The sequence below is a fragment of the Ophidiomyces ophidiicola genome (assembly GCF_022830035.1).
Source record: "Ophidiomyces ophidiicola strain CBS 122913 chromosome Unknown scaffold_11, whole genome shotgun sequence".
In the NCBI taxonomy this organism is placed as follows: domain Eukaryota; kingdom Fungi; phylum Ascomycota; class Eurotiomycetes; order Onygenales; family Onygenaceae; genus Ophidiomyces; species Ophidiomyces ophidiicola.
In genome coordinates, this window is record NW_026054651.1 from 130519 (window position 1) to 146107 (window position 15589).

At 46.6% G+C, this 15589-nt stretch overlaps 6 protein-coding genes across 6 annotated transcripts; 4 read left to right on the plus strand and 2 right to left on the minus strand.

Moving 5' to 3' along the window:
* Positions 1-257: 257 nt before the first annotated feature.
* SEC18 (transport between ER and Golgi ATPase protein) lies at positions 258-2927 on the minus strand (the record flags this gene model as incomplete). The annotated part of the gene is made up of 3 exons (XM_049252383.1): positions 258-2123; positions 2182-2494; positions 2557-2927. 3 exons carry the CDS (start codon positions 2925-2927, stop codon positions 258-260), a joined length of 2550 nt encoding a protein of 849 aa, XP_049108557.1.
* Positions 2928-3348: 421 nt separating this feature from the next.
* On the plus strand, positions 3349-4376 carry LOZ57_003335 (uncharacterized protein; the record flags this gene model as incomplete). Its single annotated transcript, XM_049252384.1, has 2 exons — positions 3349-3356; positions 3416-4376. The coding sequence occupies 2 exons, from the start codon at positions 3349-3351 to the stop codon at positions 4374-4376; spliced, it is 969 nt and encodes a 322-aa protein (XP_049108558.1).
* A 213-nt stretch (positions 4377-4589) lies between these two features.
* rmt3 (Ribosomal protein arginine N-methyltransferase rmt3) lies at positions 4590-6430 on the minus strand (the record flags this gene model as incomplete). The annotated part of the gene is made up of 4 exons (XM_049252385.1): positions 4590-5337; positions 5396-5633; positions 5689-6108; positions 6178-6430. 4 exons carry the CDS (start codon positions 6428-6430, stop codon positions 4590-4592), a joined length of 1659 nt encoding a protein of 552 aa, XP_049108559.1.
* Positions 6431-6819: 389 nt separating this feature from the next.
* HYM1 (Hym1p) lies at positions 6820-8141 on the plus strand (the record flags this gene model as incomplete). The annotated part of the gene is made up of 5 exons (XM_049252386.1): positions 6820-6921; positions 6975-7035; positions 7090-7565; positions 7625-7897; positions 7956-8141. The coding sequence occupies 5 exons, from the start codon at positions 6820-6822 to the stop codon at positions 8139-8141; spliced, it is 1098 nt and encodes a 365-aa protein (XP_049108560.1).
* Positions 8142-9605: 1464 nt separating this feature from the next.
* LOZ57_003338 (uncharacterized protein) lies at positions 9606-11467 on the plus strand (the record flags this gene model as incomplete). Its single annotated transcript, XM_049252387.1, has 3 exons — positions 9606-10349; positions 10405-10752; positions 10805-11467. The coding sequence occupies 3 exons, from the start codon at positions 9606-9608 to the stop codon at positions 11465-11467; spliced, it is 1755 nt and encodes a 584-aa protein (XP_049108561.1).
* Positions 11468-12313: 846 nt separating this feature from the next.
* Positions 12314-14713, plus strand: LOZ57_003339 (uncharacterized protein; the record flags this gene model as incomplete). Its single annotated transcript, XM_049252388.1, has 2 exons — positions 12314-14239; positions 14297-14713. The coding sequence occupies 2 exons, from the start codon at positions 12314-12316 to the stop codon at positions 14711-14713; spliced, it is 2343 nt and encodes a 780-aa protein (XP_049108562.1).
* Between the last annotated feature and the right edge of the window lie 876 nt (positions 14714-15589).

The window sequence follows — 15589 nt, forward strand, 5'->3', positions numbered from 1 at the left end:
TGTGCTACTGGAAATTTGGATTGCGTATTTATTTTCCATACCTTGAGCACTATTGTATAGTTAGTTAGTAGTGGTACTCATAAATGAGGCTTGCCACTTCTGAGCCTTGTTTCACTACCAAGTAACTATTACCTACGATAGCAAACCTAAAATTAATTAATGAAGGAACGAATCAAGTTGTCATGTAGGTATGTAGATCTAGACGAGGGTATGAGTCCTCTTATATGCGAAAGGGGGCTATTTGCGCAACGGAATACTTAGACAAACTCCTGTTCATCCATGGCGCGAGCAATAACAGAAGCAAACCGTCGGGCCTTATTGGAATCTTGTTTGGCTGTTCCAACACCCAGCAGGACTTTCTTAATCCCAACATTAATTTTGTTGCTCTGTGTCATGTCACGAATACCTGACAAGGCCATTTCCATTTCTTGAGAAGAGAATGACTGTGTTTCCTTCACGATGTGCGCTAGCTCCTCGTACGTATTCACATTTGGCACAGGGATATCCGAATTAAAGGAGTGGTATACATCCAACTGCTTTAGTATCGACCGCTCGGTCGTCGTAGCAAGAATGAGTAACCGACGGCCCTTGGGGGGCTGTTTTCGAAGCAGTACCATAAGAGTCTGAAGAATCGAGTTGCTGAAGCGGGGCCCGATGGGGACCCAATCTATTATCCGTTCAATATTATCCACAACCACCACACTGACAGGGCTCTTGTAAGCATCGTTGAACACTTTGCTCATGTGTTGAACTTTCGCCATTTCGCCGAACCCCACCATATCTTCTGGGCTAATAAGTTTCACGAATGGGAAATCCGAGTCTATAGCCATTTTTGCAGCCAATGCGGTCTTACCGCTTCCGGGAGGTCCATGCAACAATACCGAAAAAAGTTGAGTAGTTGACTCGGGATCCCGAACCTGATTGACAAACAGCTTTCCTTCTTCCAATATACTGTCGATAGCTGATGAGAAATGAATAATACCGCCAGCAATGCAACTTTCTAGCTCCTCCTCTGATACGCCAAAAGCAGGTTTGACCTCATCCAGTGCATTTTGGAAATCCTGTCGATTGACCTTCATGTTTACCACGTCATCGCTAATTCCAGCCATTGTTCCGATTTTGACATGTCGATTAAAAGCGAACGAGGAAGCGGACTTCACCAAGCCGCTAATTTCTGCACCTGAAAAATTCTTGGTTAGCTGAGCCAACTCAGCGAGATCAACGTCACTATTCATGAGGTTGCCATCACGCATTTTCTTAGTATGAATATTCAGGATTTGAACTCTTCCCTTCTCGTCCGGAAGCGAAATTTCCATGTGGACCTCTAAACGACCAGGTCGTAGAAGGGCGTCGTCTATCATATCCATTCGATTGGTCATTCCGATTAATAGAATATTATTTAGTTGATCAACGCCGTCAAGCTTGGATAAAAGCTGGTTGACGACACTGTCGCCAACACCTGTACCGCCACCAGCTCCGCTGCCCCTCTGTTTGCAAACAGCATCGAGTTCATCAAAGATAATGATATGAAGGCCGCTTTCTTCTCCTTTCTCACGATACTCCTTTTCAGCATCTGCAAAAAGCTTCCTAATGTTCTCCTCAGATTGGCCGACGTATTTGTTTAGCACTTCGGGGCCGTTGATGACTTTTGGCTCCCTTGCATTTAACATCTTGCCGATTTGCCTGGCAATCAAGGTCTTACCTGTCCCAGGAGGGCCGTAAAGCAATATTCCTTTAACGTGTTGAATACCTAACTTCTCAACAAGGCCTGGTGGGAAGATACGAGAGGCAAAAGCTCTGCGAAAAATAGTACTGAATTCCATGTCCAAACCGCCAATTCCCATATTTTCAAACTTAAAATCTGGTTGGATGATGGAATTTGCAGCGGGCCTCCGATTTGAAGCTTTTACGTTAATACCAGTCTTCGCATCTTTGAAAAAATTAATCAAAGTGTGCCTCGTAAGTATGCCTCTGGTAGCGGGGTCTGCTGAGGTCGGGGCAGAGGATGAAGGCTTTTCGGACAAGTCTCCCAATTGAACCGTTCGAACGCTTAACAAGAGCGGGATACTCTTATCATCCATTAATATCTTTTGACCAGGGGCGAGAATTTGGTTTTCAAAATTCTAGTTACGTTAGCCCTATCCACAGCATATGCTGCGGTTTGCCCCAAAGAGTACGTACCCTAATCACGACACTTGAGAGCTGATCCTGGTCATACGGTGTATCCGTACGTTTCTTGCCAGCAAAACCAATCTCCAGATCCATAGATGCAAGATATGCCTGGCTGCCTTGGCTAAAAATGTCGTAGATTCTAACTTCAACCATATCGGTCAAAGCAACTTGAGCCCACGTTCGTTGTGGATCTGACATGCTGATATGCCCAGGAGGAAATCCTTCCAACGGGCGAGCGGAGAAAACGTATAGATTATTTACAAGTACCAACACATCTGAGCTGTCTCGTGAGGGAGGAATATCTCGTGGTGATACACATACTCTGGCAAGATGACCTGGTTAGTATCAATGATAAGACTATATACTTCATTATAGACCACTTACAGATTACCATATGTATATGAATTGTCCGGGCTCTTCGCTGGTCGCAGAGTCCAGACTTGATCGCTACCCCCGCTAGGTGGTATTGGCCTACCACCACCCTGTCTTGATGGCAAGCCGGAAGTCCGACCAGGAGATGGCCCTCCGTACCCTCTTGATGCATTAGAAACGTCAGTCATTACAGTATCACGGTCACTCCTGCTATGCGATGGCTCATACCCTCCGGTCATTCGAGGATCTTGGCCATAGCCATCTGGGCGTCCAGATTGTTGCGAGGGGTATCGATCGCGTGGAGGGCGGGCCCCATCGCTACCAGGAGGACCACCGGCAGAGAATGGATTTGGGACGGATGGAAGGTTATTGCGGTTAAACATGGCGTCAACAATTTTCAGGCGGCGTCAAGGTATGCCACTTCCACGAAGCTCATCCAGTGTCAAATCGCAGGTGGGGTGTTGAGGTAGTAGATGGATAATCACGTCTGAGCCATATACCTATATGAAAATACTCAGGTTCAGGGAATTTGTTAAATACTTCTATCTAATTGTGTCTTAGTCAAAAGAGCAACAAACGAGTAGTGTAGTTAAATCAGGGGGAGAGATTGGGAGTACTCCGTACAGATGCTGTCCTAAACTATTACGACATCATCATCCAAGCTCCTTGCTTAGTCATCAGACTTAGTTAGTTCATCAGGGAGGCAACCCTAAACCCTCAACGTCACAGCTTATGATCCGCCATGAAGAGTATACTCTGTACGGGAAAGAGTGAAGCTCAACATAATAAGTTGGCGATGACAAGATGCCTTTGTATGTCTTATCATTGGCTGTTAGTTGGCGGATGCGACTGTGTTGCTGACATATAGCAGGCATTTACTAGGAAAAAAATCATGGAATGTCTACAACAAAGACAACATTGCAAGGGTCCGCAGGGATGAGGCGCTAGCCAAAGCAAAAGGAGAAGAGGATGAACGACGTGAGCAAGAGATTGATGCCGAAAGGCGAATTGCTTTATTGCGAGGCCAGCGCCGGTCACCCTCCCCGCCTAGCCACAACGGCCGTCCAAATCAGGAGTCATCTAGCCGTATTTCTGAAAACCGACATCGTAAGCGTAGGCGTCTAGTAGGCGAAGATGATACCGATCGGGACATTAGACTTGCTAGAGAAGAAGCTCTATTACAAACAAACGCAACTACGAAGAGGGCCATGTATAAGTCGGTGAACGATACCCCACTAACAGACGCGTCAGGCCACATCAGCCTATTTCCAGACAAGTATTCTCAACAATCTAAGAAGAATCTCGAAGTTGAAGAAGAAGCCTCGAAGAAAAAGAAAGAATATGAGGACCAGTACACAATGAGGTTTTCTAACGCAGCAGGTTACAAGCAGGGTATGGAAAAGCCGTGGTACTCCACTTCAAACCAGGATATTGCAGCTCAAACCCAAGATATTCCTTCTAAGGATGTTTGGGGCAACGAAGACCCTAGAAGGCGAGAGCGAGAAAGAATGAGAATGGATATGAATGACCCATTGGCTGCGATGAAGAAGGGGGTCCGCCAGCTCCGCGATGTTGAGAACGACAGGAAAAGATGGAATGAGGAAAGAAAAAGGGAGCTTGACGCTTTGGAACTGGACGAAAGCCAATCAAAACAAAATCGCCGAAGATCTCATTCCCATTATGCTCTCGAAGGCTTTACTCTAGATGAGAATCCTGCTTACCCCGATAGAAGGAAAAAACGCCATTCTCGCAGGTATCATAGAGAAGAGAGCCGTTCATCGCATCCTCACTCCCATGGGCAAAAAAGCTCGAAGAATCGGGGTAGAGATTAAGACGATGAAAATATCTTCATGTCTTATAGATATGTAGAGTCTCCGATTTGAAACTGATAATTATAATTATTAGATCCGAAGTTAGGTGCAGCGAGCGTCACTTTGGCTACAAATGATACCAAATAGCTTTATATTTTAAAATGAGCATCTCTATAACTTTCCAACACTTTTTATTTTTCAATTCCATTTCCATGCACAACCATGCTAGTGTGATCATTGCAATGCCCATTCCTGAGAAACAGACGGCTTTTCATCGACAGCCCATTCAATGCAAATGTCTAGTAATCGTGACTTTTCTTGCTTTTTGTATGCAATTTTTCCCTTGATATGCTGCCCTTTTTTCAAGGGGCATTTTCCATATTTCCCATGTTTTACCAAAAATATCCCCTGATGCCAATGAGTTTCTTGTCCATCAGGACCAGTTGTAAAAGCAACCCTGTCTATCTTCTTCATGGCACTTGGAACCGGGTTGCCCTCTAACTCGCTCTCGCAGGATGGCATGAAAAACATATCAAACCACACAAGCCAAGCATCGAGAGTGTCAGTGTCCTTTGTAACGGACACCTCAAAATCCTTGGTAAAGGTAAGCTGCTCAACTGTCACCTTGTGCAAAGGAAGGGACAAAAATAGAGCGGAGTCTCCAACCAGCGCCGATGGTTTAACTGTTTGGATTAGAACTTCGTCGTACACGTTCTCCAGCATGCTCGACATTTTAAATCCGTACACTGAGTTCCAAAAAGAGACGTTATCATCCATAAAATCGCTGTCTGCAATAGGAGCTATTCGCAGTGTTGCATGGGAGGGCACCATCAAACCACCTGGGGTAAGATAGCGATCTCGTGCGAAGAGCACCGAGTCTAGCATTGCCTCGAATAGCAGACAGTAGCCCATCCACTCCGAAACAATGATGTCCACTTGTTGTACTGGCAGAACCACCTCTTCAATTTTCCCACGTAAACATCTGCTCACATTTACAAGTTAGATTGTGTATATGAGTTGGAAACGGAGGTTAATCTTACTTGATCACATCCCCAAAGCCATTATCATACACAACTTGACGCGCTTTATCAATTATGTCCGAGTTATCCACGGCAATGACCATTTTTGCCCCAGCCTTTGCACAAAACATAGAAAGGATTCCAGAACCACAGCCGACATCGAGGACGATTTTGTCTTTAAAAAGACTTTTATTGTCATATATGAAATCACGATAAGCGTCTGTACGTATCGTATCCTTCAGCATCGATTCGTGTATCGCTGTACGGAAGCCTTGTCAGTGCCCAGAAAATCTGTCTCCAAATGGTAGTCTTACTATTGTATGCATAAGAAGTGAAATACCCAGCTTCGGCATTTTTAAATCTTTCTGAATCTGTGCCCTTTTCCCTATTTTGTTGATTCGATAAGACTGGCAAGTCCTTTTCGGCCTCGCTCCCCAGCTGCTTGCCTAGGGACTTCTGTACCATGTGCTTGTACTCGACGAACTCCTCTCTAAGACGAGCAAGCTCCGCTTCAAGGACGTTTATGCGTTGAGCCGGATTTGCTGCCGGCTCATCATACAGGCTGTCTGAAACATCTTCCAAGCTATATAGAAGCGCATCGTCATCCAACACTGGCTTCAGGAATTTATCGTCTTCGAATAGAGAGGTCGACGATACATCTGGAGTCATGTTACCTGACTTAACCTCGGAGCGCACATAGTTAACAAGCTTTATAGTGCCCAAAAAATCTAGGTCTGAAAACACAAGCATTCAAATCAGTTTATGGTCTCTCGTGCTAGGTTCATTTAAATTATGATACACACCGAAGTCCCTTCGCACCTTTAAAAGGTCGAAATTAAAATTTTCTTTACAGTCTTCTAGCATCGATTGGGCATCTCGGAATATTTTGTTGCTAAACAGACTGACAATAGAAGTGTTCTCTTCGTCCGGCTCGACATCTTCCCACCCATCGTCCTTCGTTACGTCGAGGCACTCGCTGGGGCTCGACTCACTGGAGCTGTCGTCGATGCCATTGTCGTCACAGCAGTCCGAATGCGTGGGCAATGTTATAGTCATGTTAAGCAGTAAGTAAATGGCCTCTGTGTTTGCTCGATCTTTGCTTGTGGAAATTCGTGATGCCCAGGAAAATCATCCGCGGGGCTCGACGCGGCGGTTGCGTCGAATGGGGCCGAACTATAAATGTAACTTTCTGGCCCTAACATCACCCGTTTGTTTACGCCGCGGGCGCCAACAATGTCTGGCTACTAACCACCTGAACACCCCGTTGGGCAGCGTGGATTTCTCTCGGCCCTCTTCAAACCAATAATAAGTGGGGGTATTGATGCCTCTATTCTCGTTGCTATCCCTTCCGGCCCCATGCTAAACCTCCCTCCCTCTCCCCTCCATTCCAACTAGATGCGCGCCGGATCATCTCGTATCCAGCTCTAGCCAGTGTAAACGCTCTCATGGCTTTTCTATTCAGCCGAAATAAATCAAGGCAGCCCGTTGAGGTTGCAAGGACTCTAAAAGACCTTTTAGCGCGACTGTGGCAGGCACCAGGCTCGAAGGTGAAAATGGTTCCCTAGCCTGCCCCACGGTGACATTCTGACTCGGGCTACAGGTCGAGGAAGACCTCGCAAAGCATCTGGCACATATAAAATTGATTGTCCAGGGAACACAAGGTGATTGTATTGAGATAAAAGGAGGAGCGACAGTAGCTAATATTGCTTTTCTAGAGATAGATAGCCTCCCGGACCAGGTTCATCAGTTGGTGCAGGCTTTCATCGCTGATGATCTATTATATGAACTTGCCCAAAGTATTCATCAACTTCCATTCGAGTCCAGGAAAGATACTCAAACGATATTTTCCCATTTTCTTCGCTTCAAGCCTCCCCACGTCACATCCTCGGACCCCCCCGTGATCTCGTACATTGTCAACAAACGGCCTGAGATCCTGACAGAGCTATGCTACGGCTATGAAAATAGCCGGAGTGCGATGCCTTGCGGTACAATACTGAGAGAAGCACTTAAGTTCGAAGTTGTTACTGGAATTGTACTGTACGACCAGTCTGCGAGGGACGAGCCTGCAATCAGGCTCAACGACGTCCAGCCAGGTACGCCACAAACGGGGGAAGGGGTGTTTTGGAATTTCTTTCGATGGATAAACCAAGGGAGCTTTGAAGTTAGCGCGGATGCATTCACAACCTTTCGAGTATGCTGTCACAGGAGAAGAGACTCTCAACATGGAACTCGCACTGACTCCCTCTATAGGAGATTTTAACGAGACATAAAGCTTTGGTGGCCGGTTACCTCGCAACTAATTTTGACCTGTTCTTTTCGACATATAACAAAGTTCTAGTTCTTTCAGACTCTTATGTCACCAAGCGACAGAGCATTAAACTACTCGGCGAGCTTCTCCTTGACCGGGCGAATTATGGCGTAATGACAACGTATGTTGATAGCGGAGATCACTTGAAATTGTGCATGAATCTACTTAAAGATGACCGAAAAATGGTCCAATACGAAGGATTTCATATTTTCAAGGTGAGGCCCCCCTATTCTTGGGTACTTCACATCTGACAGCCCCTATTACCTAACATAGGTTTTTGTAGCAAACCCAAATAAATCCGTTGCTGTGCAGCGGATTCTGATAAATAACCGCGATCGATTGCTAAAGTTTCTCCCAAAATTCCTTGAGGATCGAACGGAGGATGACCAGTTTACGGATGAGAAAAGCTTCCTGGTTCGTCAAATCGAAATTCTCCCTTCTGAACCCGTGGCAAAGTAATGTCGTATGTATAACACCGTGTTTCCTTCTTCGCTTCTACTAGATCGCTTGCCCTCTTTGAGTTCTTTTGTGTCTACATGTCATATTGATAGCAGCTACTCGTCAGGCCTAGCAGCCTCCATTCTATCCAGAATCTAAGAATCACTTGCTTTTCTACTAATTCTTCTCGGTTCGTCGTTGGGATGGAACACGTACCTGCGGCGGAACTAATTTTATACAAGCGTGTCATTGTCTTGTTAGTATGTAGTATGTGTGCGGCGCCGATATGGGGCAATATTGTTGGGGGTACATTATGTCCATATACACTCTCCAATATTGCGCCTTCTTCCTACTTGTATAGGTGTCAGTACTGTACAGTAATAATCACTTTGTGCTCTTTATTGAGGTTTTAGAGTCGTCGAAGATGTCTCCGACCACCATGTCATTGTGCAACTACACAGCCAGACCAACTAATCAAGGCTGAAGCATTCTTTCGTCCAGAACCTAGAAAATATTTTTATGGGAGATGGGGCCACAAGGATGATTACTTTATTTGGTGCGATTTATCTCTGTAGCAGATCACGTCATTTGTTGGTGTAACTACCTGTCATTGTCTTCGCTATCGTTTGTTTGCTAAGTCGTCGCGGGTAACCAGCCAATGACAAGCCCTAAGGTCCTGTGCCATGCCCAGAGCCCATATCTTAATATCGTCTTGAATCAATCCTCAGCCAATGGATTTCCAGAAGCTTGTAAATGCATACAAGGCGTCTGCTCCCTGCATTGGAAACTGTATAGATACCATGCTTTCGGCTGCAAAACTTGCTGAGGTGTTATGTGACTGATACACCCTTGATGGAATCCAGGCTACCCCCTTTTTTGAATAGGCAAGATTTCACCCGGCACACATCTTCCGCCTCACATGACACCCTTGTGGTTCCCTTAGGCTCTGGCTCCCTTACGGTGAGCCGCTTTCGGCGGTGCCTCGTTGTAGGGCGCGGATGACGTAATAAGCCGGGTGTAGCCGCGCCCGGCACATGACACGGACCTTGGGCAAGTCAGGAGGCAGGGAAAGAAGAGGCAAGAATGGCAAACGGATCGAGAACGCCTGGGAGAGCAGGAAAGGAGGTAAGCAAGACGAGAGGCTAGTGAGATGCCGTGCAGCGTGGCTAATCGCATAGTATTTTTATGTCAAAAAGAACGATTCTTTAGGAACCAGATCGGCAATTCTAGCCATCGGGACAAGCTTCGGCCTCTCGGTATAACGCGCCCAAACAGACAAGGCATCTGTGCGGGGTTCCAAAGTGGCCGAGCGGCTAGGGATTAGGTTTCGGTTTCGATTGTGATATAAAAAAGCAAGGATCCGGAGATTTATTATCAACCACGCTGTGCACACCTGCCGCCCCCTGCTTTCTCTCTTCATTTCGCCTGTTGTTGGTCAATTACCGAATCGTGGCCCTGTAAAACCCCAGCCTTACCACAGGCGTCATGGTAAAAGAAAATCAGATTGCCGTTGGCGAGTATCTTTTCCGCCGTTTGCACCAGCTCGGCATTCGCCATGTCGTTGGAGTACCGGGTGACTTCAATCTCAACCTTCTCGATCACATATACAATGTTCCTGATATGAGATGGGTGGGCACCTGCAACGAACTTAACGCTGCCTACGCTGCCGATGGTTATGCGCGCACTCGGGGTATTCCAGGCGCGGTTGTGACTACTTATGGGGTGGGAGAGCTGAGTGCCATCAATGGTATCGCAGGGGCGTTTAGCGAATATGTTCCGGTGATCCATATCGTGGGAAATACTTCCCGGTTTATGCAGCAGAATCACGTCAGAATACACCATACTTTATGGATGGACAACTGGGATCAAACAACCTATCAAAAAATGAGCGAGCCAGTACGAAGTGACGCCGCATTTCTCACTGATCCGGCAGCTGCTCCTGCGCAAATCGATCGTGTGATAGAGACTTGTGTCAAGACGCGGTTACCGGTCTACCTTTTCATTCCAGTTGAAGTTCCCGATCTCATGACAGATTCTTCGCGATTATCAACACCCCTGAATCTAGAGATTCGTAATGAAGGAAAAGATGAACAGGAAAATGAAGTTGTGTCCGAGATTATCCGTACCATCGACCAGGCGTCAAATCCGGGAGTCATTGTTGATGCCTTGGTTCAGCGTCATGCCTTGGTGGATGAAACGAAGGAACTGATTGACGCTATTAATGCTCCTGTGAGTAGATGTATTGGACTGGGTATCTAACCCATGTACTAATGGAAACTCCCAGGTCTATATTACTCCAATGGGAAAATCCATTATCAATGAATCCGATCCTCGTTTCGCCGGGCTATATGCGGGTATTGTTTCAAATTCGAACACGAAATTACAGGCGGAATCCCACGATGCCATTTTGCACATTGGCAACTTTCCTATCTCTGGGAACACCGGCGGATTCTCCACAGATCTTCCAGAAGATAAATTAATAAAACTCCACCCCAGCTATTGCTCAGTTGGAAGTAAAGTGTGGAAAGATCTTGACTTCAGGCCAGTGGTTAAGAAGCTCCTCCAGAAGTTAAAAAATGAGCCTTTGAAACGCAGAGCAGACCCCCTTCCTAAGCTGCAAGAAGCCCCTGAGGTATGCTTTTCCTCCTTCCTTGACGTAGTAGATGATGCTGACCTCAACCTAGGGTGCTCAAGTCGACGACTCTTGTACTGATGCTCTTGACCATAGGCGCTTCTGGGGCCGACTAAGCAAATATCTGCAGCCCGATGATTTTGTTATCGCCGAAGTAGGCACCGCGCAGTTCGGTTCCTTGGATTTAAAGCTTCCAGATAACTGCAAGTATTATAGTCAGCTTTATTACAGCTGCATTGGTTTCACTGTCCCGGCACTTCTTGGCACCCTTCTGGCACGGAAGGAAATGGGCGCTAAAGGACGTGTGATTTTACTTGTGGGAGATGGTAGCCTTCAAATGACGGTGCAAGAGTTTGGAACGATTGTACGCGAGGGCCTGACGCCGACTTTATTTGTGATTAACAATGCCGGGTACTCTATCGAGCGCCTAATTCACGGCCCCATGCAACAATATAACGACATCTCCACCCAGTGGAATTACCAGAAAATGTTGACATTTTTTGGGGCCCCGGAGGCTCCCAATTATGTGGCAAGAACATATGCAGAGCTGGCGACAGTTTTAACCGATGAGCAATTCAAAAAAGGCGATCGAATTCAACTCTTGGAAGTGTTCTTTGACATGCTTGACTCGCCATGGAACCTTACTGCTTTGTTGGAGTTGAAGGAGAAGAGGCTGCAGGCAGCTGCAGAGCCTGCGACAGCAAAAGAGAACTGAGGATGTGGGCCTTGGCAACATAGTTACTTGTAACATACTATCTAGTTAGACCATAGAGCTCAAAGAAAGGATAGAGTAGTTTTCAAATCCATGGATGAGATAGTCGTCGAGTAAACAGTTTACGCAAAGTGCTAGCGCCTACACTCAAATGGCGGCTTTTTTGAATTACTTCTTCTAGGAAAAACCCGGTCAAGTTTGGTGTTTTGCTTCTTATCGCCTTCCAGAAACTGGGAACCTGGCGGCTCCACCCACGGAACGGCCCTAAGACATTCCGGGTTTGGGCATGTCTCGGAGTGTCCTGAGAATTAACATTGTCACAGTGCCTATATGGCCTTCTGTGACATTGTGCTTGAAAGTATGCCCGCCAACACACTCTTCACAGGGAACACGTTCTATGGCCGCATAGAGGATTTGGTGATGTTTTTGGTGTCTGCAGCTGTCCCCAGAGTGCGGAATGGAACCAGTCCTATTTACGCCTAGCGTCGATGGTGGCGTGCGGATCTTTTGGCTCTAACCCAAAAGGGCCGGGGTGTTGGTTCCCCCTTTACGAAGCTCGGCGAATGTCGATCCTAGCGTGCAATGTCTCTCTTTTCCTCCCTTCGCCAGGTCACAACGGCGGCATATCCAATTGGCCTGCCCGGAATAAAGGAATGAGGACTTGCGAGTCTTTCGTCTCATCGAATCGAGCCTGCGGTGCCATGAGTCGAATCCCCGTCACACCCATGCCGCATCCCACGTTACCACCCTATTTTTGACCACCTCTCAGGTACAATTGGCTCGTGAGATTTCTCGCACATGTGGCATTCTAGATCTTAGCTTACGCGTTCTATCAGAGTTTTAGTCGACATGGCAGATACTGAACCTTCACTTGTCAAGCGACTAGAGGGGAACATTTCTGACCCAGAAAAGGGCTCACGTGTGCAACCTGTCGAAGGACCTCGAGATGTGCGTGCAGGACAAAACATCCCCCGATTATCTCCAATGATGGACGTACCTGTCGAGAAACCAAGACCCGGAACTGCGCTTCCACGAATGAGTTTGAGCAAGGTTAGACTCTCAAGTGATGGCCATTCAATCAGAAGTTTCCGGCAGCCGCCTCGCATACCTAGCATTGTTGTGAATGAAGCACCTGTGCGCCCAAGCTCGCGACGTTCGGAAAGGAGTCTTAGATGGGGAAGCCGTCGAAGGAGAAGTAGCGATGTGCCCTCCCTCCCACCTTTTCCGGTTCTCGAACCATTCCGCGGAATAAAACTTGAAATCCCTTCCGGTTCGCTGGATGACATCACGTCGGTAACGATGGAAGAAGCGTCGCAGCCCCCGACCCCAGAAAAAGGCTCCGAGAAACTGGTCAGCTCCCCGGATGGAAATTCGATTGGCAATAGTATCTCGATTCCGACGCCCTCGATTACTAGGCGAATCAGATCCGCAAATTCTTTGCGCTGCCACTCGAAAAACAGTTCCAATAGGCCCATTTCCGCCGATGAAGAAATACTATCTCATAAAGTCAGACTAATGTACGAAATTGGCGATGGTGATATCGACGAGTCCGAAATTAGCCAGATACTGGCCATGGACGAAAATGTGCTCTGGGAGGAGCCATCTTCTGTTGGAGAGGAGGCTGACTTGGCAAGTGGTGCAGAGAATAGTTCACTTACAGAGCTCGCCAAAACGGCCACCCATGCGTCAAGGCGCAATAGTACCATACAACGTGAGGAGACCGAATTGGCGGGAGGGATCGAAGATTGGAATAATGTCAATAGCGAGGATGTTGACAGATACGGATTTATTGTTCCTCGGCGGGACACTGGAGATGGCACCGATGTGGGTCCCCCACAACCCCTTCAGCGCGTTTCAACGAGTTTGATGTTGGCGGCTACATCCCCTCGCAGAAAGCGAACATTACGGAGAACCCCTTCAGGAGGTGCCAGCGTCAAATCATTCTCTGCTCGGTCACTTTCGCGAAAATCAATAGATCAGTCTCACCGACCAACGTCTTCCCAAAGTTCTCGACTACATTCGTCTAGATCCACATCCAAGTTTCGATATGCTGCTAATAAGCTACCTCATAACAAAAGCCGAAAGCTGTTAGATGAAGCCGGAGATATGCTCACCCTTCCTAACAGTTCGAGCCAAGATACCCTTCCAGACGAAGACTCGCCCTATGCTCGTTTTATTAAAAAGAAGGAATGGCAGAGAGAAGAAAAATGGAGAAAGATGGCAAGACTTACATCGAAGAGTCAGGATGGCTCTGGCATGACATTTGAATTCGATACCACTAGTTCAAAACTCATCGAGCGAACCTGGAAGGGTATTCCTGATAGATGGAGAGCAACCGCCTGGCATGCTTTCCTCTCCGCTAGTGCCAGGAAACGGAAGAACAGTCCTACCGACGAAACACTTGTCCTTCGTTTCAATGAATTACAAGATGAGCCATCTCCTGACGATCCCCAAATCGACATTGACGTTCCACGCACAATAAGTAGCCACATTATGTTTCGTCGACGCTACAGGGGCGGCCAGCGGCTACTGTTTCGTGTTCTTCACGCAATGTCTCTTTACTTTCCTGAAACTGGCTATGTTCAAGGAATGGCATCTCTTGCTGCAACTTTGCTTGCTTACTACGATGAGGAGCATGCGTTTGTTATGTTAGTAAGACTCTGGGAACTAAGGGGACTGGATCGTCTCTATCGGTCTGAGTTTGCTGGTTTAAGAGAAGCGCTAGGAAATTTTGAGACAGAATGGCTCGATGGTGGAGAAGTGGCAGAGAAGTTGGTAAGTCTATCGGTCATTTAGTACTTCATTCAGGGTAGCTACTGATATAGCCTTAAGAATGAGCTCGAAATACCACCTACGACCTATGGAACGAGATGGTACTTAACTCTCTTTAACTATTCGGTACCTTTTCCAGCCCAGCTCCGTGTTTGGGATGTTTTCATGCTTCTTGGAGATTCAGGCGAAATAAGCCCCTCAGGGCCCGAGACTAGTTCTCACTCTGTTAACGGCACGCTGCCTGATGGCCATAAACAGCCTCAAATTACTGAGGCGCCCCCGTTTGGCCGCAGCCTTGATGTTTTGCATGCTACCTCGGCCGCATTGATCGATGGCATGCGCGATATCCTACTTGAATCCGACTTCGAAAATGCCATGAAGGTGCTCACAAGCTGGGTTCCTATTAAAGATGTAGAATTGTTCATGCGTGTTGCGAAAGCGGAATGGAAAGTGCACCGCCGAAAGAAAGCTCCATGAGCTAAATCTATTTGGACTCCCATATATATCGATTCATATTGGTCCACTTTCGGTTTATCCAATGGTCGCGCCGATTGACATTTCAATAACGATACCAACTATCTTTAAACCATTCCGTTTCCTACGTTATGTGTCATTGAATAGCATTTTCACGATCGATACCCACATTGAATTCCTTGTTCTCCGACACCTCTTTCCCTCTCATTTCCCCAGAGCCTTTCTGTCGCTTCTTTTTGAACCTCTTATTAATTCCTATGTAAAGACATCCATATTATTGCTATCTACTCGGTCGGCCCCGATTTTTTCTAGATATCTGGTTTCAATGAATGTAGCAATATTGCTAGATACCCCTTGGCAAACTTACGTTGATTTTATCCTTTAATATTTTCTAATCTATCTTGCCATCTGGCAACCTTTCCTTATTCTAGAATTTACAGGCAATATAAGTATATAGATATTGAATACAGGCTTTCCTATGCGGCCCCTAGAGCAAAGGGACAGATGGTTTTCACTTCAAGACTAGGATTTGAATCTGACAGTTAAAGAGGAAGATATCCTCCACTTCATATATCTGCCAATGTTTCACTCATTATTTATTTTCAAAATTTCTCTTGTTTCAGTATGTATCGCCTAAAGAGTTTATCAGTAACTATGCATATGCGAACAGCCGGCTTAGCATTTAGGACACCCAGGAGTTTACTGATTGACGAGCGATATTGAGTACTCCGTACGGGGGACGGAGCACATATGTAATTTGACCTTGGACTCATTACCTGCAAAGTCAGCCAATCAGCCACGCTACCTAATTTCCTATCAATTTTTGCCAAGTTGGCAGCTAGTCCGCTTTAGAACAGCAGCCAAAGGTTGTCTCAACCT